The sequence below is a fragment of the Lynx rufus genome, unplaced genomic scaffold (genome assembly GCF_022079265.1).
Source record: "Lynx rufus isolate CCGP_SWC_20201006 ecotype Redwood Valley unplaced genomic scaffold, mLynRuf1.p SCAF_4, whole genome shotgun sequence".
Classification (NCBI taxonomy): domain Eukaryota; kingdom Metazoa; phylum Chordata; class Mammalia; order Carnivora; family Felidae; genus Lynx; species Lynx rufus.
Window position 1 is genome coordinate 17,358,937 of NW_025814856.1, and position 25,271 is coordinate 17,384,207.

The 25,271-nt window shown below is 44.8% G+C and overlaps 1 protein-coding gene and 1 long non-coding RNA gene across 3 annotated transcripts in view; both read right to left on the reverse strand.

Annotated features, from left to right (window-relative positions):
- Positions 1–775: 775 nt before the first annotated feature.
- Positions 776–25,271, reverse strand: part of IP6K2 (inositol hexakisphosphate kinase 2) — a 31,466-nt gene continuing 6,970 nt past the window's right edge. For both annotated transcript variants that reach the window (XM_047095463.1, XM_047095462.1), the window contains exons 2-6: positions 9,182–9,513; positions 7,021–7,243; positions 5,959–6,134; positions 2,002–2,177; positions 776–1,546 (exon numbers count right to left, since the gene is read on the reverse strand). In XM_047095463.1, coding sequence (XP_046951419.1) covers positions 1,046–1,546; positions 2,002–2,177; positions 5,959–6,134; positions 7,021–7,243; positions 9,182–9,383 — 1,278 coding nt within the window. In that variant the 5' untranslated portion in view covers positions 9,384–9,513 and the 3' untranslated portion in view covers positions 776–1,045. The remainder of the gene's footprint in view (positions 1,547–2,001; positions 2,178–5,958; positions 6,135–7,020; positions 7,244–9,181; positions 9,514–25,271) is intronic.
- Positions 7,785–9,159, reverse strand: LOC124523644 (uncharacterized). The gene is made up of 2 exons (XR_006965058.1): positions 8,776–9,159; positions 7,785–8,332 (listed from the first exon to the last, which is right to left on the reverse strand). It is a non-coding gene; the product is annotated as an uncharacterized LOC124523644 (long non-coding RNA).

Below are 25,271 nucleotides of genomic sequence, written 5' to 3' on the forward strand. Positions count from 1 at the left end.
CAGTTGGCATTTGGGGACATAGTACACAGAGGCACAGTGGGCTTCAGAAAGGAGTGTGGGGCTGATAGAACTGGACATCAAGACCCTACCTTCTTGGCACTGGGTCTGCCCTTCTCCCTGGTGTCTGGTTCTGCAGTTCAAGACCTCCTGCCACACCTCCCAGTAACCCTCCTAGCACAGAAGTAGCTCTCTTCGGGGCCGCCCTGGCTACAGCTGCTTAGGACAGGAGATTGGCATAGTTGTGGGTTGCAGTGGTGACAAGAGGTTTGGTTAAGAGGACCCCCCTGCCTGGAACACCCTTTCTCACTGGGACCCCCACCCCCTCATCCTGCTGGGACCTTCTACCATGGAGCCCACCATCGCCAAAAGACCAGAGCCTGGCAGCTACCTGAGGCCTTGGTTTGGCTCCAGGACATCTGACATCACAATGACCAGCCAATTAGCTGCTGCCAGTGGTCCAGGAGATGGATCCAAGGTCTGGCACACCTGCTGCCCAACTTTGGCTTAAGTTGCATGGAGGACAGGAAAAGACCTGTATCAAGGGTCACGTAGTTCTTAGGGGATGCTGGGACACTAGGCCAGCACAGACCCAAAAGGAACCTAAGGTTATATGTGTGGAGGTCCTCTTTGGGTGACCTCAGGGCCCGTGAGGTGGGGGCAGTGGCAAGGAGAATATTCCTGGGCTAAGGTGGAGGACACAGAACGTGTCAGGATTATGAGGGCTGGGATGGGGTCTGGCTGCCTGCCCCTACTTAAGAACGACAGCAGCACTGTGTACAATTAACAAAAAGATTTGTATTAGAACATTTACACTCAGGGAAGAAAGAGGTATCTGCATCATCAAATGTGGAATGTTGAAGAAATAAAATAAATAAAAGACTCCGAACGCGATTGGGGCTGGCTCAGGCTGGGACTCACAGAGGCCTCTGCACATCAGCTCCAGGCTGCAGGGGCCAACGCCTGGCCATACTGGCCTCCTCCCCGACGCAGCACAGCTGTGCCTGGGACACAGAGAGTCTCTCAGGTGCTGGTGCAGCCAGCAAACTCACTCCCCACTTTCCTCGCTTATCTCTGTGACAATGTCTATGAGGCTCTGGAGCCCGAAGATATAGCCAGCATCCTGGCCCTCATGTACCACGCTGTCCTCGCCATACAGCCTGCAGGTGGTGTGTGCAAAGTCGATCATGCGCACGTCCACTGAGCTGGTGCCGATGGGCTTGTAGGCATAGGCACCTGCAGACTCGTCAGCTGACTCCTCAGACAGGTCCTCCAAGTCCTCAGCATCTGAGTCCAGGGCCACCTCAGGCCATTCTTTGCCATCATAGATGACCAATAGGGAGCTTGAGTAGAAGCGGTAGGACTCCTGTCGCTCCAAAATGGCTTTGAGCTCAGCCAGCTTCTTAAGCACAGGGCCTAGGAGTTCACGGCGCAGATACCGACCATTGTGGAAAAATTGGAAAAGTGCCTCCTTGAAGCCCTGCACTGACAGCTTTCGTCCGTGGTACTTGTTCATGAACATAAGCTGCCCACTCCCTGCCTGGTACACCTGTGGGAAGAGACCAGCAGGTTAGGTGCTGACAGCTGTCTCAGAGCCTGGACCCTGGGGAACAGCAGCAATAGGACACCCCTGGATCAGATCCTTTAACCTGTTAAGTACACCAGTCATACAAGGCAATACCCTTTCTGATCTACCACCACTCAGGATGCAGCCCTCTGACCTGGTTCTGTCCTCAGACCCCTGCTTAGCATATCAGTTGGTGGAGAAGGCCTAACCATCTTGCCTTCATTCCCACTCCTGTCCAGAGACTCTGGACTCAGTCAACCAGCTCAGCCCCAGACAGTTCACCGAGGCATGCATGCTTTTTTTTTCTAACCAGAAAGCAACAGACTCACTCAGCCATGCTGAAATCTTGAGAAAACAGCAGGACTATGCCCACGGTGGAGAGTAGAAGCTACTGGATGCCCTAGCCAGCCCGTGGTATGCACCAGCACTCCCCTCACCTGCATGCCACACACACGGACACCGATGACAGCAGATGTGCTCTGCTGGCACTTGCGGATCTGGTTGGCTGCCTTCTCCTCTGAAGCATCATCACCATGCTGGCGGGTACCCATCTTGAGGTCCAGGACACAAGGCACCTCATAACGGGAAGTCAGATTTTCCAGTAAGATGAATTCTGAGTGGTTAAGGACAATCCTCCCTCTAAAGAAAAGGTGCTGCTGCATGGGGGCTTTGGCACTCCAGGGCACAATGCCTGCACACAGTGCCTCAGAAAAGCCCAGGTCCACAGAAGGCCCCATCAGTCCTGCTATCCCCCATGTAGGGAGCCCAAGGCTGACTAGAGAGCTAAAATCAAAGAACTGAATTCTTGTCAGGGAACTGGCATGAGGACCGCCTGCACCCGCACTCAACATAGGCCTGGGCGACATACATACGGCACTGCCACAACTCAACAAGGTATAGGAACAGGGTTTCACACTGTCCTAAGTTTCAAACAGAACATCAAATAAATAAATCCCATAACCTTCTATGTGAACTGGAAATATCTGCATAAACTCATGAAAAATTTTCTCTTTAAAATAAATGCGGGGGCGCCTGGGTGGCTCAGTCAGTTGAGCATCCGACTTCGGTTCAAGTCATGATTGCACAGCTTGTGAGTTCGAGCCTTGCGTCAGGCTCTGTGCTGACAGCTCAGAGCCTGGAGCCTGCTTTGGATTCTGTGTCTCCCTCTCTCTCTGCCCCTAACCCACTTGCATTCTGTCTCTGTCTCTCTCAAGGGTGAATAAACATTAAAAAAACCTTTTTTTTTTTTAAATAAAATAAGTGTATTTCCCAGCTGTGTGGCACTGAAAAGGTCTAGAAACAATGACCAGATAGTTGTGTGAGCACCCTTAGTGTCCAGACCAGTTTTCCTAGGGCAGGGATTGGTGAACTATGGCTACTTGTTGTACAGCCTATGAACTAGAAATCGTTCTTAAAATTTTAAGTTGTCAAAAAATATGCATAATACTTCATGACACATGGAAAATTAAATGATATGCAAATCTTGGTGATCATAAACAGTTTCATTGGGGTATAGTCATGCTCATTCATTTACATGATTATCTAGGACTACTTTCAAGCTACAGTGGCAGAGGTGTGGCAGCTTCAGCCTGTGAAGCCAGAAACATTTACTATCTGGCCCTCTACTGAGCAGGTTTGTAACTCCTGCCTCAGAGGAATGACTGAACTCACATCTGGAGTAGGAAATATACATGACCCTGGGCCATCTTTTCATACCAGAAAGTAAGAGAGTCGTCACAGACTACTATGATTGTGTCAGAAGGACTCGAGAGCCTATTTTAAAGTACGAAAAAAAATTTTTTTAAATGTTTATTTATTTTTGAGAGACAGAGCATGAGTAGGGGAGGGGCAGAGAGAGAGGGAGACACAGAATTCAAAGCAGGCTCCAGGCTCTGAGCTGTCAGCACAGAGCCTGACGCGGGGGTTGAACTCTCCAGCCATGAGATCATGACCTGAGCCGAAGTTGGACGCTTACCAACTGAGCCACCCAGGTGCTTCTCAAGAGCCTATTTTAAAAGGCAAAACAAAACATGGAAGAATCTGTGCATCAGTAAAGATAAAACTGCAACGGACTAAAACCGCATCAAATATGTCTAAATTCACAGGTTCATAATAATGCTGAAAAACCCACTGGCATTTTGAATGGATGTTAAAAAACCCACCCATTATTCCAAATAATCAGTAAATAATCTACCTTTCCTATATAAACTATACCTCAGTATAAGCATATAATTGATGAGAAAAAGTTTATCTTTACAGATTCCAGCTAAGAAGGAATGACAAAATTAGAAAAGTGCCTAATGAAAAAATGGATCTAAGGCAATAGCAACACAGGCAAGACAGACAAATACTGCACCTCCTGATGGCCACTACCATTTCCAAGGGATCCTAGCTCCCACCTACCCCAAAACTGAACCTAAATCTGACCAAGCCTCTAGATCAAATTATCAAAACCTAATGGAAACAAAGAGAAAAGAGTAACATGTAAAAGACCACAGGGATGTAATCAGTAAAATTCAGATGGTGGGAAAGTTTAGAAGACCTAGTTTCTTTGACAAGAAATTTCCAAGATGAAAAAATAAAAAGGGTATTTAAAAAGACTTAAACGTTTCAACCAAAAATGTGTGGACTTCACTTGGCTCTCCATTCAAACCAACCGTCAATAAAAACATATTTATGAGACAATTAGGAAAATGTGGACACAAACTAGATGCTTGACAATAAGGCACTACTGTCCAGTTTTTTTTTTTTTTAATTTTTTTTTTTTCAACGTTTATTTATTTTTGGGACAGAGAGAGACAGAGCATGAACGGGGGAGGGGCAGAGAGAGAGGGAGACACAGAATCAGAAACAGGCTCCAGGCTCCGAGCCATCAGCCCAGAGCCTGACGCGGGGCTCGAACTCACGGACCGCGAGATCGTGACCTGGCTGAAGTCGGACGCTCAACCGACTGCGCCACCCAGGCGCCCCACTACTGTCCAGTTTTAAGGAGCTCACATCTTAAAAATTCCCTTGTCTTGGGGCGCCTGGGTGGCTCAGTCAGTTAAGCGTCCAACCCCTGATCTCGGTTCAGGTCATCATCTCACAGTTCTTGAGTTTGAGCTCGCATCGGACTCTGAGCTGACAGTGTAGAGCCTGCTTGGGATCCTCTCTCTCTCTCTCTCTCTCTCTCTCTCTCTCTCTCTCTGCCCCTTCCCCACTCGTTCTCGTTTTCTAACTTAATTAAAAGAAAACCCCTATCTCTTAAAGATGCATGATGAGATGTGTATGGATGCAATGACACAGGAGACACTTCAGAAAGAGCTCGGTTGGGGGCACCTGGGTGGCTAGTCAGTTGAGTATTTGACTCTTAGTTTCAGCTCAGGTCATGACCTCATGGTTCATGGGTTCAAAACCCACACTGGGCTCCATGCTTACAGCACGGGGGCCTGCTTAGGATTTTCTCTCCTTTCCTTCCCTCCCTCTGGAAGAAAGGAAAAGAGGGGAGGGGAGAGGACAGGAGAGGAGAGGAAGAAAGGGAAAGGGAGAAAGGAAAAGAGAAAGGGAAAGGGAGAAAGGGGGAAAGGGAAAAAGGGAAAGGGAGAAAGAAACAGCTCGGCTGGGGGATGCTGGGTATAAGAGACAGTCACAGCCCAAGACTGACATAAGTAGGTTAATCACCGAAACTGGGTGACTGGTACTTATAAGTTCAAAGTATTATTCTATGTTTAATATGTGTAAAATTTTCCCTAGTAAAAAGTTAAAAAAAAAAAAATAAAACATACTCAATTCTGAGGAACTACCCCCTCAAGATTAAAAAAAGAAAGAAGGGGCACCTGTGTTTCAGCTCAGGTCATGATCTCACGGTTCCTGGAATAGAGTCCTGTGCTAACAGCACAGAGCCTGCTTGGGAACTCTCTTTGCCCCTTCCCTGCTCATGCATGCACATACACTCACTCTCAAAATAAACTAACTTTAAAAACTAAATAAATCAATTAAATTAAAAAGAAATCACTAAGTAAAAAAAAAAGCTGGGGGGTGGGGGGGAAGCCCCATGCTTTATTCATGTGCCAGTCTGCTGAACCAGGATTGAAAGGTAAGCACCCACCTGCCACTCCCATTCTTGGCAGGAAGCACTATCTGGGGACTTCTGTAGGAGTCTGAAAACACAAACCAGCCCCTTGCACTCTAGGCTAAAGCCTCCCTGATGCAGGTTGGTTCCTCCATGAGGTGGCCCTCACCTGTATTCCCAGACCAGCCCTTGTTCCTGAGGGAGTGCTATTTGCCTATGGTTACCACAAAGGGTGCCCTGGCACAACCATGACTAGAAAATAAACCCAACCTCTCTGAGCTCCTAGGATCTCACTTACCCTCCCCTATCCCCAAGGCAAAGATACCCTGTGAGCAAAGGATACTGTATTGGTTCCGATGTTTTGCATTCTCCTTCATTCTCTGTAACTGTTGCTGGTGACACTTCATGCTCCAGGGGTTATAGTGTTTAAGCTGGGAACTGACATTCCCCTTTTTCTCTACGCTGTAGTACAAGACTTCAGATTTCTTTAGCCACTCAAATTCTTCTTCTAACTTATGGCTGTAAAGAGACAAGGAGCCAATAAATCACAACATCTTATCAGAATTCAGGGCCAAAGAGGCATGAAGAAACTTTTGGAGTGACGGGAAGTTTGAGATCTTGATGTGGTGGTGGTTTTAGTGTACACATTGAACACTTCAAATGGATACATTTTATTCTAAGTGGATTATACCTCAAGAAAGTTGACTTTGAAAAAATTAAAGGGCCAGATCACTGTTTTTTCTATAGCAAGAGAACCTAAGATGCAAGAACAGCCTCTGCCTCCACCACTGCACACCCCCCCACCCCCAAGCAGCCTTCACTGCCCTTTTTTTCTAGGCAGTACTGTCCCCTGGCTTCTGCTACATCCAAGTTCCCTGATTCCAAATGCTGGAGACTGGGAAAAGCTGAACTGAAATCCCATGGGAATAAGCCAACCTACTTAGCCACATTATAAACACTTCTCAATTTTTATATATTATTTATATTTTTACCAGTTCTGCCAAGAACCGGCTCTTGGAAGGCTCTGTGTCAGTGGATCCTACATTCCGGGGATGCCCAACTGACCATTTTGTCTCCCACCATCAATGAGCAACTTGAGGTGATGGGATAGTTCCTACCCTGGCCACTGCGACATCCCCAGGATGTAGCACAGGGCCTGGCACAGGGCAGCTGCAGGAGCAATGAGTGACTAAAACTCTTTTACAGCTGCCACTGTAGCTGTTTACCCAAAATGGCATGACCTAACCCAGAATCATTACAAAGAAGCTGCCATGTGGGAACTGGCCACTGAGTGACAAGGCACCATCGTTTGAGTCTCTAGCTCCAGACGACCGGACTATAACTAAGATCCCATGACACCTCCCCTCCCATAGAGTCCAGGGTTCCCCTCTCAGTTTATACCCACCTTTTCATCTTCTCCTCTTTCCGGTGCTGTCTCACCCAGTCCTTGGGGCTCTTTTCTGTCTCTAGGACGTGATGTTTTTTGTTTGTCCACCTCAGAAGCTTACTTTTTGGTTCACAGTCTGAATTGTCTACACTGTCCACAATTCCGTGGTCCCCTTTTAATGGATATGCTATTAAACACAAGTTCCTGTCTTCATCTTCTTCAAAGCGAACTGATACCACACCTGGAAGGGGGGTGAGGAGCAGAAAGAACTTTTAATTCCAAAGATGATGTGTTATAAATAACATGATTGTAACATTTGGTTTTTTCTTACCCTGTTCCTTAGTCTCTATGTTGCCAGAGGCCCCAAACTCATCTGCAAACCTAACAAATATCAAAACAGCTAGAAAAGATGACACCATACAAGACAAGCGATTAGGGAGCAAACATGGCCGAGAGTCTTCCTCTCTGATGCACTCAACAAGGCAAGAGCCAAAGAATTACAAGACACATTTTTCCATTATTGAAAATGTTTATTAAATTTTATGTAATTCTTCTAATCCTAAAAGAGACGTAAAAACATTTGCTCTTTATATCTTACGGGAATTTTTGATGCCCTAAACAGAAACTCCGGCGGCCTGAGACTTGCTTTAAAGCAGAGCCTGAACACTGGGAACAAAGGTTTGCCCTGAAGGGTAAGAAGGGTCCAAGGGTAAGGGAAGACTGGGCAAGCAAAACAAAATAATAAAGGAGCAAACAAAACAAACCACACAGCACAACAGACACCCTAGCAAAGGCTTCTTGCAGCACCCCCACACGGGTGGGCACCCCAAGCCTTTTGTCCTCAAACATGTTACTTTATTGGTCTTTGCAGTCACAAAAGAACAAAATGAACACAAGGCAAATAAGGTTGGGCCGGGAGCACAGACGCATGGTGGCCTTGAAAGCAGCTCTCCCCCTTGAGTCTCTAGAACCTGCCATGTGTAATTAGACAGTCTTTGAGGAGGGGGCTGTCAGGTGGGAGCGTTTCAGCAGGTGCCGACGAGCGCCTTACAACCGACTGGCTGAACACCTTTCCTCCCAGGCCTCTCTGGCCTGGGATCACTCAATTTGCTCAGTCCTTGCTGCCCGCCCGCTTGCTCGCTTGCTGCAGGGGAATGCGTGCTCAGAGAGAGATGACACTTCTGAGGTGGTCCCTGTCTTTGGGCGCAGAGGAGCAGAGGAGCCTGGGTAGGGAATTCAGGGGACCACACTTCCCTGTGGCCACGGGGAAACAACCAGGGGGAAAAGGGGGACAAGGGTGGCCAGCTAACAAGGGGCCTTTGGCTTTGTCCTGGAAAAAACAACAGAGAAGGACCAAGTGAGGGCCTTCAACTCCCCCACCCCCAACCACAACACACATGCATATTCACAGAGTACAGAGAGAGGCGCCCAGTACATTCTGTCTTCAAAGAGCATGTTTCAACAGTCCCAGAAGAACCTAAGTTGTTCAAGAGTCTTTTGTACAACCAGGCAATGTAAATTTAATTTCCTTAATGGGTTCTTTGATTTACAAAATATCCCCCATTCCCAGGAAAGTCCACACCATGATGATGGCTAATGCTGTCCCCCCAAAAATGCATTATAAAAAGAAAGAGAGAGTCACCACATGTGAATCAAAGAGTTGCCATAACATTGCAATTTCAGGGACATTCCGTAATAGCAAAGGGTTTCAGCTAATCAGCACAGGCCTCCCACTCCTGCATTCCATCTGACTCAACCCTGCTCCCAGCCTACCTAATCACCAGGGCTTCTGGTTTCCTGGAGGACAAAAAGCAGGCGGCAAGCATTCTGGGAAAAATCCTCCCAAAGTCTTCCCCCGCTGTCTCCCATGGGCGGGGGTGGGGGGACTCCTATGGGGTACTGTGATCAAGAGATACCTGAACATAAAACACAACTACACTTCCACCAAAAATAAACTCAAAACAAATCCACAAAACAAAACAGAATTAAGCAATCTTACCAGGGCTTGCAAACTGAGGGTGTGAGGTGCTGGGCTGAGGGCCAAGAGGAGAAGGGAAAACACAGAGTGGGGAGGAAGGAGGGGAGGGCTCCCGGGATAGCTGCCCGCGCCTTCCCCGGCTGCGAAGTGCCGCCTTGCATCTCCTCGCCAGCGGAGACCCCTATGGCAGCGGGGGCTCACCTTTGTACTGGGGAGTGAATTTGCGCATCTCAGCTGGGAGGGTCTCGTAGAACTGGTGCTCCCTCGGAACCAGGGGCTTGCATAGGGTCGTCTCATTGAAGCGGAGCACGCATGAGTGCCCCCCGACCTGGTGGACAAAAGGCTCCAGCAGGACGCCCTTGGTGCGGGGCTCCACGTCCATGGCCCTGAAGGCTGGGCTCATCCTCCAGACGCAGGCGGCAGGAAGAAGGGGGAGGCGGCGGGGTCCAGCGGCCAGCGAGTCCTCCGTCCGTCGTCTGTCCCTGCGTCCGTCTGTCTCGCTTTGACTCCTCAGTCGCGCGGGCCAGGACGCTCTGCCGGAAGCAAAGAGAGACACTGGCATTGGAAGCGGCCTGGGAACCGCCTTAGAGCCACTAGCCTTCCTCCAGCGGAAAGACAAGCAGCCTGTGCTCTCGCCGGGCCCCACCCACGCCGCCCACCCCGGCTCCGCCTTCTCCCGCCTTCTCCCGCAGAAACAAACAGCCAGAGCTCCCGCGGGGCGGGGCCAGATGCCGACAGGCAGCGACTGGCTCCAGGTGTACCCACACAGCCAGTGCCCTCCCACCACGACAGCGGCGTTAGATGGGCGGGAAAAACGCAAAGCCACATAAGGTAAAGTCCCATTTCAAGCCTAATAATTCAGATTAAATCTTACCATTTTCTAATAAGATTAACTCCATGCATATATATTTTTAACTTTATTTTTTAGAGTAGTTTTAGGCCCACAGCAAAAATGAGAGGAAGATACACTGACTGCACACATAACCACATGCTCCCACACATGTGTTGCCTTCCCCATTACCAATATCTCCCACCATAGTGGTACGTTTGTTACAAATGATGATGAACCCACATTGACACATCATCATAGTTTACATTAGGGTTTACTCTTAGTCGTTAATTGTACTTTTATAAAATGCAGTTAAAAGGAAAACCTGCTTAGTCACCATCTAGTAAGATCTACTCCCCCAGGGTGTCCACCCCCCACCCCCACCCCAAGGCCAAAGACAAGCCCCATTAACCTTATTAGCAGTGGAGCTTGGGCCTAGCTTTAATGATTAACGTCTGTATCTAAAAACAACTGATCAAGGCTGGCTAACTCCATTTAAAAAGATACACGGTGTTCTAGGTCACTGACTATTTTTATCAGTTCTATCCTGATCTCCAAAAGCTGGGGCACACCTTTAAACCAAAGCTGTGCTCCTACCGTAATCAGGGCTCTCATCCACTCTGAGGTTTAGGCCTTAGACCTGACTTTGCATCACTAAACACCCCAGATCTTAGCAAAGCAACCTCTACACAATTGTTAACCACTTCAAGGCATGTCATGCTAGTTCTGTTTCCTGTCTATAATTTACAGACTACATGGTTGCTACTACCACTACTTAACAGCATGTAGGCCATTTCATCAAACATACAGGGTTTTGTTTTTTTTTTTTACTTTTTTTTTTCTTTTATGTTTATTTCTGAGACAGAGAGAGACAGAGCATGAGAGGGGGAGGGGCAAAGGGAGAGGGAGACCCAGAATCGGAAGCAGGCTCCAGGCCTGACGTGGGGCTTGAACTCACAAACTGTGAGATCATGACCTGAGCCGAAGTCGATCACTCAACTGACTGAGCCACCCAGGCACCCCCATACAGGGTTTTTAATGGCAGCTCTTCCAGTTTCCATTACCCCAGCTGACATGCTGGGTAAGAATAGGTCTGCTAAAGATGGGTCCACTGTCCTCTAAGGTGAGTAAAGCACCTATTAAATGTTGTTGGCTCATCACAGGAACTTACCTCATTTGGTCCTTGAGATACCTTCTGTGAGGAAGACACTATTCTCTCTGTTGCAAACAATGACACTGCTTTGGGGAGGTGAGGGAAGGGCCAGGGACAATAAGCTCCCAAATGAACCTCAATCTTTTGGATGCCATCATAGGGCCACCTCTAGTGCCCAGGGTCTCTGGCATTAGTACCTTCATACAGTACTCCTACATCCATGGGACACTTAGCCTGTTGTGAGAGTGCCTTCACCATGTACTTATATTTTTTATTTTTTAAGTTTATTTACTATTTTGAGAGAGAGAGAGAGAGAGCGCGCACGTGCACGCAAAAGTGGGGGATGAGCAGAGAGAGAAGAGAGAGAATCCCAAGCAGGCTCCACACTGTTAACGCAGAGCCCCATGTACGACTCAACCTCATGATCTGATCATGACCTGAGCCGAAGTCAAGAGTTGGATGTTCAACCGACTGAGCCACCCAGATGCGCCCCTATGTTTTATATTTATATTTGTATTATTTCCTATATATTTATAAAGTTCTCTTTAAGAGTTTCAACTGGTATTAATCTCTTTTTAGAGAGAACTGACTGTGGGTGCCAAATGCAAAGAGATGAAAATCAAAGGTCCTGATTCCTCTCCTGGCACCACCTCAGCATCACAGAAGCCCTCAGGAGGGCAAGTGCTGGGAAGGGTTCTGTGACAATCAGTTCAAAGAATGAGTACATTCCAGACATTCCAGACTCTCTCCAGAAGGTGGAGCTCTGGTATACTTGGCCACACAAGCCCTTTCTCCAGGTTTACACAGACCAGTTCATAATAACCCACTGAAAAGACCTCAGGAGTACGAGCAATACCAAAGGAAAGCTACTGTACTGACTCACAGTCGGTCTGCCAGTAAGTACCCAAGCACGAACCAGGTACCATAATTATTAAATTGTTATTGCACAAGATGCTCCTCATGGTCCAGGCTTTAGAAACAATCCAAACGTTTCATACGAGTATAAACTGCTTTCGTTGTCAGTAATGCTAACACCAATGCAAATCCCTTTCCAACTCTGTCCAAGATTCCTTAAATTTACTCAATTAAATAGAAAAATATCTCTCTCCAGGCATCTTTTACCCACCTCCACACCAAAGCTCAAAAACAAAAGCCGGTCCTTCATAGCACTCTCTAGTATGGTGCAGGAGTGTGGCTAGAGGCCAAAAGGCCAGGTGAATGTCTCCATCTACTCCCAGGTCCTCAGTGTATTCATTAGCTGCTGGGTATGACATGGCACCTTGCCACCCTCCCTGCAGCACCCAACTCTGGCAGTCCGTAGGACATTGCTCACTGGAGAGTAATCATCATCTTGGGTAGAGATGCAAGAAAAAGAAGGCCAACCCTTGCCTGAGGCAAGCTGATGACAGAGGAAACTGCCAAATGTGAGGTGATGTTAGGGAGACAAGTGATTATCCTGTAATGAGGTGAAGCCGGGTTCCAGTCCCACTTCTGCCACTCGATTGCTTAGAGAAAGACTCCAAGTCCCTGGCTCCCTCTGAGTTCCAGTTTTCTGGTTTCTAAAATGGAGAAGAGAGGCCTGAAGTAGATCTCTACTCTGTGGGTGGTGTAATGCAATTAGTGAATACTAGTTTGTTTTAATCATATAGAAAAAAAATAGGGGCACCTGGGTGGCTCAGTCAGTTAAGTGTCTGACTTCAACTCAGGTCATGATCTCATAGTTCATGAGTTTGAGTCCTGCATCGGGCTCTGCACTGAAGTGCGGAGGCTTCTTGGGATTCATTCTCTCTCTCTCTCTCTCTCTCTCTCTCTCTCTCTCTCTCTCTCTCTCTCTCTCTCTCTCTGCCTGCCTCTCCCCCACTCGCTCCTCTCTCCCTTTCTCTCTCAAAATAAATAAATAATCTTAAAAAACAGAAAGTATCATTGTATTGCACATAATAATGTAAGTCCTGTTTTGTGATTGTTTTATTTCAATTATGTTCAATCTCTCAATATGAACATATGTATGGCTTCACTGTACTACATATTTCTTACATTTGGGGTGCAGACAAAGAAGTGGAGCTTCCAGTCTAGCTTCCCTTATAGGCCCTATCTCTGTGGGAAATTGAAGAAATCAAACTTCCCAAGGATTACAGAGCAGCGTATTAGTGGCCTCAACCTGGCCAGAAGGAAGAAAAGTACCCAAAACACCCGCTTTTTCACCTGCTCTTTCTCTGTTCCACATGTGGTTTGAGCAGAGGGTTCTCTCAATGGTTTTTAAACATCCAAAGTCTAAGGCCCAGTTTCCCAAGAATCGTAGAGTATTAATGGTTACTGAGATGTCCATGCAATGTGTGGACCCTGTACCAAGGGGGGGGGGGGTGGAAAACAAAATACTGCCTTCAGATTTAGCATCTATTTTATTTTCCACATTGCCTCACATTGGCCCATGAACTCTGAACAGGTAAGGAAAACAACATAATTCATCCTAGGACAGGACACAGATTTCCTCCACAGTCCATCTCCCTAAATCTGTCAAACTGGTTGAAGAATTTACTGGAAACAACACCTTAATAATCTTAGCTTCTAAAATATTGCAAATAAAACAACCATGACTCATGAAAAGCCCTGAGCCGTTAGCTCACACATCTAGAATTTAGTTTAATGAGGCTACAAATGGAGTCTGCTGGGGCCACTTATTTGCCTCAAGAAAAGCCCCAGGGTTGGACAGTGATAGGGAATGTTGTGAGGCACACTGGCCTGATGGTGGAAAATCAACACTCACCATCTACACCTGCTCTCCCTGAGCCCCACAGCCGCCACCATACGGCATCTGCACATAACCCATGATTCCACCACCAGGGTCAGTCACTGAACTCTTAAACACTGCTGGTAGGAATGCAAAAAGGTAACAGCCGCTTCAGAAAACATTTGGCGGTTTCTTAGAAAGTTCAACATATACTTATTATATGACCCAACAATCCTACATATGCATATGCCTAAGAGAAATTAAAACAAATGTCCACATAGGCTTATACATGAATGATCATAGAGGCACTATTTACAGCAGCCAAAAGGTGGAAACCCAAACATCCATCAAATGGGTGAATGAATAAACAAACTGTGGTATATCCATATAATGCAAGATTATTCAGTAATAAAAGTGAATATACTGATACATGCAACAACAAAGATTCATCATAAAAGCATCAGAAGTGAAAAAAAGCCAATCAGAAAAGACTATGTGCTATAAGATTCCATTTATACAGAATTCTAGAAAAAGCAGAACTATAGAAAGTAGATAGGCAGTTGCAGAAGGAGAATAGGATTTACTGCAAAGGGGACCAAGAGAAGTTTTAGGGGTAATGACAGTGTTTTAGCTATGACTGGGGCAGTAATTATATGACTGCATAAATTTGTCAAAACTCATAAAATTAGACTTAAAATTGATGAATCTTATTGTATATAATTTACACTTCAATAAAGGGATTAAATTTTTTCTTATACTTTTTAATTTACCAAATTTTCATAAGTATATATTATTTTAATAATCAGAAAAAAATTGTATTTAAAAAGATCGTATTAGCTTTTAAATAGTTTCTACATGCAAATGCACTGGATGAAATTTACCTTCCCATCTGTTCTCACTCGGGTCATTTGCCTTACACTGAGCATCTTTTGAGTCACTCCTGCCAAGGTCAGCCTGGGTCACCATCTTGGTCAAAGTGCGGACGCCTCCCTTTCTGTGAAGGCATTGCCAGATGGTACAGACTTTCAGAGATAGCCAAATTTCCCCTTGTAAATCCATGACACCCAATGCTAATCCTAAAGCCATTTGCTCACTTTGAAAGCCTAATTTTTATCAGGCTCTTAATACTGGCAGATTTTTTTTTTTAAGTTTATTTATTTTGAGAGAGTATGAGCATGCGTGCGCAAGCTGTGGGGAGGGGCAGAGACAGAAAATCGACTTGGGGCTCATGACCTGAGCTGAAATCAAGAATTGGACGCTTTCGGGGCGCCTGGGTGGCGCAGTCGGTTAAGCGTCCGACTTCAGCCAGGTCACGATCTCGCGGTCTGTGAGTTCGAGCCCCGCGTCAGGCTCTGGGCTGATGGCTCAGAGCCTGGAGCCTGTTTCCGATTCTGTGTCTCCCTCTCTCTCTGCCCCTCCCCCGTTCATGCTCTGTCTCTCTCTGTCCCAAAAATAAATAAAAACGTTGAAAAAAAAAAAAAAATTAAAAAAAAAAAAAAAAAAAAGAATTGGACGCTTTGTCCATCGATGGATGAATGGATAAAGAAGATGTGGTATATATATACAATGGAGTATTACTTGGCAATCAAAAAAAATAATGAAATCTTGCCATTTGCAACTACGTGGATGGAACTGGAGGGTATTATGGTAAGTGAAATTAGTCAGAAAAAGACAAAAATCATATTACTTCACCCATATGAAGACTTTAAGAGACAAAACAGATGAACAGAAGGGAAGGGAAACAATAATATAAAAACAGGGAGGGGGACAAAACAGAAGAGATTCATAAATATGCAGAACAAACAGAGTTACGGGAGGGGTTGTGGGAGGGGGGATGGGATAAATGGGTAAGGGGCACTAAGGAATCTACTCCTGAAATCATTGTTGCACTATATGCTAACTAATTTGGATGTAAATTTTAAAAAATAAAAAATAAAACAAGTTAAAATTTAAAAATTGTAAAAAAAAAAAACAAAAAAACGAATTGGACTCTTAACCGACTGAACCACCCAGGCGCCCCTACTCACAGACTACAACCAATTGCATGGTTATCTTTTTTAATTCTTATAAAGTCAAAGCAAAACATCCTTTACAATCAAGCAAAACAGAAGCATGAAGGCCCTTAATAAGCCTTTATTGTAAAACACCCAGAAGGAAAGAAAAATCAGCATCAAGTCGGCTCCTCTTATACTAGCTTCCTTGTTATTTCTCAAACATGCCTGGAATACACCCACCTCAGAGCCTTTGCACTTGCCATTCCCTCTGCTTTGTACACTTTTCCCCTGGGTACCCCCTTGGCTTACTCTCTTACCTCCTCAGCTCTTCATACAAATGTGACTTCTTTAAAAATTTTTTTTTAATGTTTTATTTATTTTTGAGACAGAGAGAGACAGAGCATGAATGGGGGAGGGTCAGAGAGAGAGGGAGACACAGAATCCGAAGCAGGCTCCAGGCTCTGAGCTGTCAGCACAGAGCCCGACGCGGGGCTTGAACCCATGGACCGTGAGATCATGACCTGAGCTGAAGCTGGACGCTCAAACGACTAAGCCACCCAGGCGCCCCAAAATGACTTCTTTAATGAGGCCTTCCTTATTAGCTACCCCATCTGAAAGTAACATATCTCCCTGTCCACACTCCCTTATACAACCCTGCTTTATTTCTCTTTAGTACCTATCACTATGTAACATACTATGTTTTAATTATTTGTCTTGTTTATTTTTTGTTATCCCTGACCCTGACCCCACCAAAAAACAAAGGTCCATAAAATCAGAGATTTCTAACCACTCCGTTCACTGCTGAATCTCCACAGTCCAGAAGAACACGAACAGAGTAGGCACTTCACAGGATGTGCCTAAAAACCACTACTGCGTCATGAACATCTGTCACACAGAGAACTCAAAAGGCAACCACTGCAATTATCCAAACCCAAACCAATCATACATACAGTGGGTACAATTATTAAAATGAGGCATGCAACACACTTAAAAAATGTATTCTGAGCACCGACTGGTATTAATTTTGCATTTATAATTCCCCATCTATCAAGTCTACAATAACTGAGGAATATAAATGAAGGACTCTGCCTGTTTCCGATTCTGTGTCTCCCTCTCTCTCTGACCCTCCCCCGTTCATGCTCTGTCTCTCTGTCCCAAAAATAAATAAACGTTGAAAAAAAAAATTAAAAAAAAAAAAAAAAGGGGCGCCTGGGTGGCGCAGTCGGTTAAACGTCCGACTTCAGCCAGGTCACGATCTCGCGGTCCGTGAGTTCGAGCCGCGCGTCAGGCTCTGGGCTGATGGCTCAGAGCCTGGAGCCTGTTTCCGATTCTGTGTCTCCCTCTCTCTCTGACCCTCCCCCGTTCATGCTCTGTCTCTCTCTGTCCCAAAAATAAATAAACGTTGAAAAAAAAAAATTAAAAAAATAAATAAATAAATGAAGGACTCTGCACCTAACACTCATGTGGGACCTGGTGATGTGGAAACATTTCATGTAAACAAAGCTTAAGCTCTTAATGTAATGACAATCAACTTTCTGGAAAATTATCTCTTGTAGAAAATCAGGCAGGGAAAGAATGGTCACTGAAGAATAAACTTTAAAAATGTGGCCTCAAGAAGATTAAAATTCTATCATAGTTTAAAACAAATATACTAACTAGCAATCAGAAATTCTGTGTTGGTTCAAAGTTCACATCCCAAAGACTCAAACCTTTTACTTTGCAAAGTTATCACTACAAGATGATCATCCCCATCTTTTGCAGGCAAAGCAAAGAATGGCCATGGGTTGGTGCTGAGTCTCTGCTGAAGGCCTCTTTCAGCAACACTGGTGGGTCTGCCATCCAGCTTTATTTAAGTAAGTTATCTCAGCAAGACAATGCAGAAGGAAAATCATTCCCTGCATGACCTGGACTTCTGGGGAAGCTGGGTACCAGATGAGGCACAACCCCTGATAACAAAATGAATACACAAAAAGGAGTTTTAGCAAAATAAAGCCAGGAAGTAAGAGGAAAGCTGTCAACATGTGCCTTGTGGGAGGCAAGGATAGAGGCTGACCAGATTGACCCATCTGAGTACAGGGCATCAAACTACCAACCTCAGGAAAACTCCCACCGCTGCACCACAGAGATCAAGGTATCTCTTATACCCCATTGTGATTGCACTCACTTCCATGTCAAGTAACAGAAGAGTGCATGATGAACTATCGAGATATTATAAAAAGTTTATCAATTTTACAATTTTTAAACAATCTGAGAAAAAATGCTTATGATATACTCTTTTAAATGAAAGCAAGATATAAAAATTGTATAATCTATATTGTCTCAACTATGTCCAAAGAATTATAGAGAAAAAGACTGTCAAAAAGTACCAGCTATGCTACTGAATCATACAATAAAAATCGTTAAAATGGTAAATTTTACGTAAAGTATATTTTACCACATACACACAAAAATTTAAAAAAGTACCAGCTACTCACAGAGGTCATGGCTGTCCCACCCCCTTCCAAGGCCCTTTCGTCACTGCCACTGCATTAAAAATGCTGTATGCCTTGGGACACCTGGGTAGCTCAGTCAGCTGAACATCCAACTCTTAATTCTGGTGCAGGTCATGATCTCATGGTTTGTGAGTTCCAGCCCTGCATCGGGCTCTGCACTGACAGCGCAAAACCCTGCTTGAGATTCCCTCTCTCCTCTCTCTGCCCCTCCCCTGCTCACACTCTCTCAAAATAAATAAATGTTAAAAAAAGACAACTTTATTTCTTTTAACATTTATTTTTCAGAGAGAGAGAGAGGAAGACAGAGAGAGAGACAGCACGAATTGGAGAGAGGCAGGGAGAGAGGGAGAATCCCAAGCAGGTTCCACACACTCAGCACAGACCCAACACAGGGCTCAAACTCACAAAACTGTAAGATCATGACCTGAGCCAAAACCAAGAGTCAGAGGCTTAACAGACTGAACCACCCAGGTGCACCTAAAAATGGCAACTTAAAAAAAAAGTTGAATGCCTCCAAGTCTCCCAGCTCAGGTGTGAAAAAAACTTGATACAGGTTTCCCAAATTTGACAACGTTCTAAAAATTTACATGGCATAGGATGAGTTGTGAAGCTGAAAGAAACTGTTCTAAGTTGTCAACAAGAGAAAGCAGATGAGCATCAACCTAGGGGAGCAACTGTATGCCCTTTCTATAGAAACATTATAACACTGTTGTCACAGAAGAGGTAATCAAAATGCTGCCTCAAAATGTAGGGGGAAAAGTACTGCAGTTGTAGTATTTGTCTGATTTTGAAATGTGTATCTTCTGATTTTTTTTCAATCTAAACAGATCCTCACTTTCCTACCTACTTGGTTTCATAATTGTAAATTCTTTTGTTTAAAGATGGCAGTTATAATTATATATTTATATAAATAAATTATATATATATTCATATTACATTATATAAACTTCAGACAGCACAAAACCTGGATCTGCCTTGTACCAAGTAATAAGATGTTATTCCTTTCTTTTCAGTTTTCTAAATGTCCCAAACTTCTTGAAATAGTCTCAAACTCAGAGCATATATTATCTTTACAACAGGGAGGAAAAATATTAGAGGTGAAAAAAGAAAAGAAATCACTAAGACTAAAATAGGAAAACCCAGATAGTTGTTTAGCTCTTGAAGGTTTTAAGCTCATCCAACACTGCCCTAGCCCACACTGCATGCTCAGAGCTCCACTCCATGATGAAGACCCTGGGAGATGGACCATATGTTAACAACCCCCACATACCCTAAGGTGTATACAAGGTGTTGGAAGATCAGAAAAGGAAGTAACCAACTCCTCAAACTTCAATGACAACGTGATACAAACATGCTAGAGACCAGAGCTCCCATTTTGGAGCACTTAGTCTGTTCTGTAACACCCTTGCTCTTACAACAGCCCTCTGGAGTAGACATGGCCATGATGGGCATACTGAGGTGCCAGGTACTGAGGTCACCATAACAGGTATACGTCACCACAAAAACCAGGTACCTGAGATGAAAGAGTCACTGCTAAGAATGGCTGGAATCCTAGTCCTAACCTTAAAGGAGCTGCAGCCTGGCTGGCGGGCTGGCAAGGTGTCTGTCTGCCCCGCCTCCCCCCATCCTCCCAATGCCATAGTAGGCACTGGCTCCACTGAAGCAGCAGGGCCAGAGACAAGACACAATCTCTGCATCAACTTGACACAGATGCCTGTGGTCCAAGACTAGGTGTTCATTTTCTCCCTCGTTAGCATTTTATTCTAGTTAAAAAAAAATTTTTTTTAATGTTTATTTATTGTTGAGAGAGAGAGAGTGAGTGAGCAAGTGGGGAAGGGGTAGAGAGAAAGGGAGACACAGAATCCAAAGCAGGCTCCAGACTCTGAGCTGTTGAGCACAGAGCCTGACACGGGGCTCGAACTCACGAACCGTGAGATCATGACCCGAGCTGAAGTCAGACGCACAACTGACTGAACCACCCAGGTGCCCCTTTATTCTAGTTCTAATAAGTGAAAAGCTGTAAGTTGTACATGGAACTGTTTCATTAAAGCCATAATAACACAGATCCTTCCCCCAATGCTGAGGAACAAATAAAAACACCAGATTCTGTTCCAAAAATCCAGACAAGCTTTTCTGTAAGGGAAGCAGCAGCCTCTCAGATGCTTCTCCTCTCTAGAACCACCAGCATGACACATTACCCCATCTCTCTGCCTTGTTAAATTAGATTTCTGGAAAGACTAGAGGGTCCCAAAATGGAAGGGGATGAGAAGGAACTTTCAGCCTACCTAGAAATATGTTCATCAGAGTTACACTGATAGAATTACAAAGTTTTAGCAACTTAAAAAGCTTTTTTTAGCTAAAAGCATAGCACGACTCCTTCAAGGAAACTGAAATTATTGATTCTAAGGTGTCATATGTCTTCTTTATCTGAGAATCACATTTTCTTTTAAATAAATGTATTTCATACATACACCAAGAATTCTCAGTCCTCCTTAGAAAGAAGCCCATTACTCCTCTTTCAAGGGCAATTCTCATTTCTAGTCTCCTCCTCCTTGGTGCAGTCTATGACTCCCACCACCCCCTAAAAAATACACACAACAGAAACACACAGAAATGGCTGACTCAGACTGCAGCCAAAATTGCTGTGAGGGCTCAATCCATGAGGGACTTTCCTACCTTGAGTCACAGTTCTCTCTTGTGCTGACAAATAATGGTCCATTGGCTTCAGGCAAGATTATATGTTCTCTGCATGTTGTTGATGTTTACCCCTACTCATCCCTCAGCTGGTTCCCTAACCAGATGACACACGAGCTCATCCTCTAAAACACAGGGAGCCAAAAATGATTCAGTCCTCGTGAGCAGCCACAGAACCCAGGCATCCCTGACATGCCTAGGCCGACACCCTGAGTGCTATACCTGCTGATGGAGGGACCAAAGTGTATCCTGCACTGCACCAGGTCCTCTATGTCCAGGGGGCACAATTTGCTCCAGGTCCTTGCAAAACCTCACTTAGTTAATACTTTCCTCAAGGGTTTGCAAAGTGTCCCAGGCTCAAAGCACCAATCTGGCAGCTTTTATCACAAACCACTCAGTATACTCAGTGTTCCTCCACGACCATCCAGAAAAAGAATGAGATACGGGCATGAAAAAATTCCTGACACTGGCACAGGTCACAGCACTTTGTCCTAACATAGAGCCATTTGCCAGTCATCCTCCATAAGTCCTGAGATTTCTTTCCAAAATAAATCATAGCAAAATACTAAGAAACTTTGAGGAAATCAAGTTCAACCACATCCACAGTTCTGAAGCAAATCATACACTGACTTCTTTGGAATCAGCCAGCTTGTGAGAAGGGCAGTGACTTCAGTCACTCAAGAGCACATTTGAGGACTGGGAGGGAAGACCAATGGGGCACTTTCACTTTTGACATCTTGCCAGTGTGTTCCCTTTCTTTGGTTCTATACAAAGAACCTCCAGTATTTTCAAAATAAAAACACTCTTTTGGGGTGCCTGGCTGGCTCAGTCAAACATCCGACTCTTGATTTCGGCTCATCTCACAGTTGTGGGATCAAGCCCTGCATCAACTCTGTGTGCTGGGCTGGGCATGGAGAGATTCTCTCTCTCTCTCCCTCTGTCCCCCCTGTACACACATGCTCTCTCTATAAAAACAAAAAACCACACACACACACTCTTCTGAGAGTGAAATGAATCATTCCTGGAAGAGGGCAGCCTGTTTCCTCCTTTCCTAGCCTTCACCTGCCCTAGACCTGCTGGCCACATCCATCAGTGTTTCAGGGCCCAGAGTCTGTCAGCTCCCACCTGGCACCTCTGCAAGGTCCACACTTCCAAATGCCCCAGGATTCTGCATCTGGTGCTTACAGTCTTCCCCTGGGCTCTCAAGGTAGGTGCAGCATCCCAATCAACCCTAAGGTCCTCAAGCATGCAACTCTGTGAAGGTGTTGCTGTGTTTGTCCCATAAAGCCAAGCATAGATACTACAAGGGGCAGGGGCAGGGGCAGCTCAAAGGACCTGGGGAAAAGACACTTGTGTTCCCATACTCTCCAATAAGAACATAGATGAAGAGAAACCCAGACCCTCAGCAGGGAGTTGGCAACCAACTCCACTATCTCTCCTCCAGAAGCACTCACCACAGAGAAGATATACTGTTCATGGAAGGACATCTTTCACTGCCTTACATGTAAAACCTCTATTCATAATAGCAGAAAACTTGAAAATGTTCATTAAGAACTCATTTAGGAGACCATAATCTCAGCAGTGTGCAATTAAGTGGTTTAAGAGTACTGTATGTTTTTCCTGTCAGGTTGTTCAAGCTCATACAAATATACATTCTTTGGGATACCTGGGTGGCTCAGTAGGTTAAGCGGCCAACTCTTGATTTCGGCTCAGGTCATGATCTCACAGTGGTTCATGAGATCAAGCCCCACATCGGGCTCTGCACTGACAGTGCAGAACCTGCATGGGATTCTCTTTCTCCCTCTCTCTCTGCCCCTCCCATGCTGGTGCTCTCTCTCTCACTCTCTCTCAAAATAAATAAACTTTAGGGGCGCCTGGGTGGCTCAGTCAGTTAAGCACATGACTTTGGCTCAGGTCATGATCTCACAAGCTCACCTGCTTCGGATTCTGTCTCCCTCTCTCTCTGCCCCTCCCCTGCTCACACTCCGTGTCTCTCTCTCAAAAAATAAACATACATACATATGCAAACAAACTTTAAAAAATATACATACATTCTTTGGTCATGTATTCTATATCCACCTTTCCTCTTCCTTTGTTGGGTAACTCTATAGACAGTCTCTCAAGGAAACAGTATGATTCTGTTTAGCATGAGAACCAACAGGTGCTGGGTTCACACACCTCCACAGAGCACCCTGTAAAAGAAGCTAAACTGAGAACTCCAGAGATAGAGCATCACTTGTTGCTCATGAAAAGGGGAGGAATGAGCTAAAGGTGCAGTCCACAGACACCAAGTTTCAAGCACATTTTAAACAAATGGGCATCAGAGTGAAAGAAGGCAGGCGTGGAGCTAGGTTAATCCCAAGACAAAAGTTGCTGCAGCCTTAGCAAAGATACCAAAGTTGTATAGACCTGGGATCTCAATCCCAGATAAAAAAGGTAGGGAGGAGGGTTACAGTAAAAATTCATATCTAGCATGAGTTTTATACTTGTTAAACAAAAATAATCTACTATTCTTATAAAACAAGCTTTGAAGGGGGATGCAAGATTTTTACATTCCCCAAAAGAGTAAGACAGAGCTCACACAACCCATGGGGCCCCTCATTTCTGAGTGTGCAGCTAGGGATAGAAAAGTCTGGAGCAGAAATAGCAACACTAGCCAGGTGTTCTGCTTCTTTGTCTCTAACACATCTTATCTCCTTAAAAGAAAAGTTTTAATCTTCCTTGGCCTGGGATTGGACACTCAATTTCTAAAACATGTATTAGTGTCTGAAGTAAGATAAATGGATGGATACACAGAACAAAACTAAATAACCTCCCATTTTGATCAATTATGACTTTCAGTTAAATACATTCACAAGAATGAGTTAAAACAAGCAAACAAACCCAGCAGTGCAAAGAAAGTTTTGTGAATTCTCTACAACAGAAAGCAAGCAGAAGCAGCCCAAGAGGCCCAGACTGATTCCGGCTGTCCTAAGGAGTTTATGACAGCAGGTACTAGAGCTCCATCTCCAAGTCACAAGGGTTTCAAAAACAACCCAAAGCCTCAAATCCTTCAGTTCAGAGTGGGATGAGATTACCCCAGGAACAAAAAGAACACAGGTGAAAGACTTAGCATAGTGAGGGTCCCATGAGCAGCTGCTGGAGCTGTTACTTCTATTTTTTTGTGGGCAGGATGCTGTAGGTGCTATGTATCTTCACCAACAGCTACATTTCATGAACATTTAAAATCAAACCAAGGCATGACTTCTGTTTAACCACATGCTTGTTTTGCTGTCTGTTCTGACCTGAAGACCACATTTAGGAGCTTTTGTCCTCCCAACCATTTCAATCTTAACTAAGTGGCATCTCAGAGGCATTAAGTACAAAAACTTTTTGTTACTAGAATATTAACTTTTAGCCAGCATATAATGATAATGCTCATGTGTCACCATAGCTTAATCCTTACTTGTAAAATTGAATTAGTGTAATTTCACTTAGAAGAGAACCCTACTTATGCAAATTTACATTAAAAACAAATACACAACCTTGAAAAAGATTGGAGAAAATGTCTGTAAACAGAAAAATGAACCCAAAGTGCACTTGAGCCAGATGTGGACTATGGTCAGGTCCAACAAACTTTCTGGGTAAAAAGATGTCCTCATCTCCCCTCCAACCTCCCATGTAAAATGGCAAAATGGTAATGTGCTACAGCCTCCCTGATCCCAAGGCAAGTACCTGTGGGGTATATCATCACAACCAACACCAGGAAGAGCTTGCTTCCTCCCTCCATCCCCAGAGCTTAACCCAGTGCAGTGGTGCCCTTTAAAACAGGCCAAGGTAAGAAGACTTTCAGGAAGACTGAAGAGCCAGTGAGGGGGCACCTGGGTGGCGTCTGACTTTGGCTCAGGTCATGATCTCACAGTTTGTGAGTTTGAGCCCTACATCGGGCTCTCTGCTCTCAGCATACAACCTGCTTCAAATCCTCTTGTCTCCCTCTCTTTCTGCCCCTCCCCTGTTCATGCTCTCTCAAAAATAAATAAGAATTTAAAAAAAATAATAAATAAATAAATAAATAAATAAGCATTAAAAAGAAAAAAAAGAGAGAGAGAGAGAGAGAAAGAGCGAGCCAGTAGGGAGGGGAGCTACACTGAGGATGAAGGATACAGCATTCCTTTTGGGATGCATTATATGGTATGTAATACTGTTACTTAGAAAAATATACATATATCAACACAGTAGCAGGATCACACCCAAGAAATCACAACCAGTTCAGGGTAGCGGTTCCGGTAACAATGTCACATCTTTACCACTAAGAAGTGAGAAGGAAATGTTCAAGAGGAGAGCACCTCTAGGGCGCTTGGGTGGTTCAGGCGGTTAAGCGTCCAACTTTAGCTCAGGTCATGATCTCACGGTTTGGTTTAT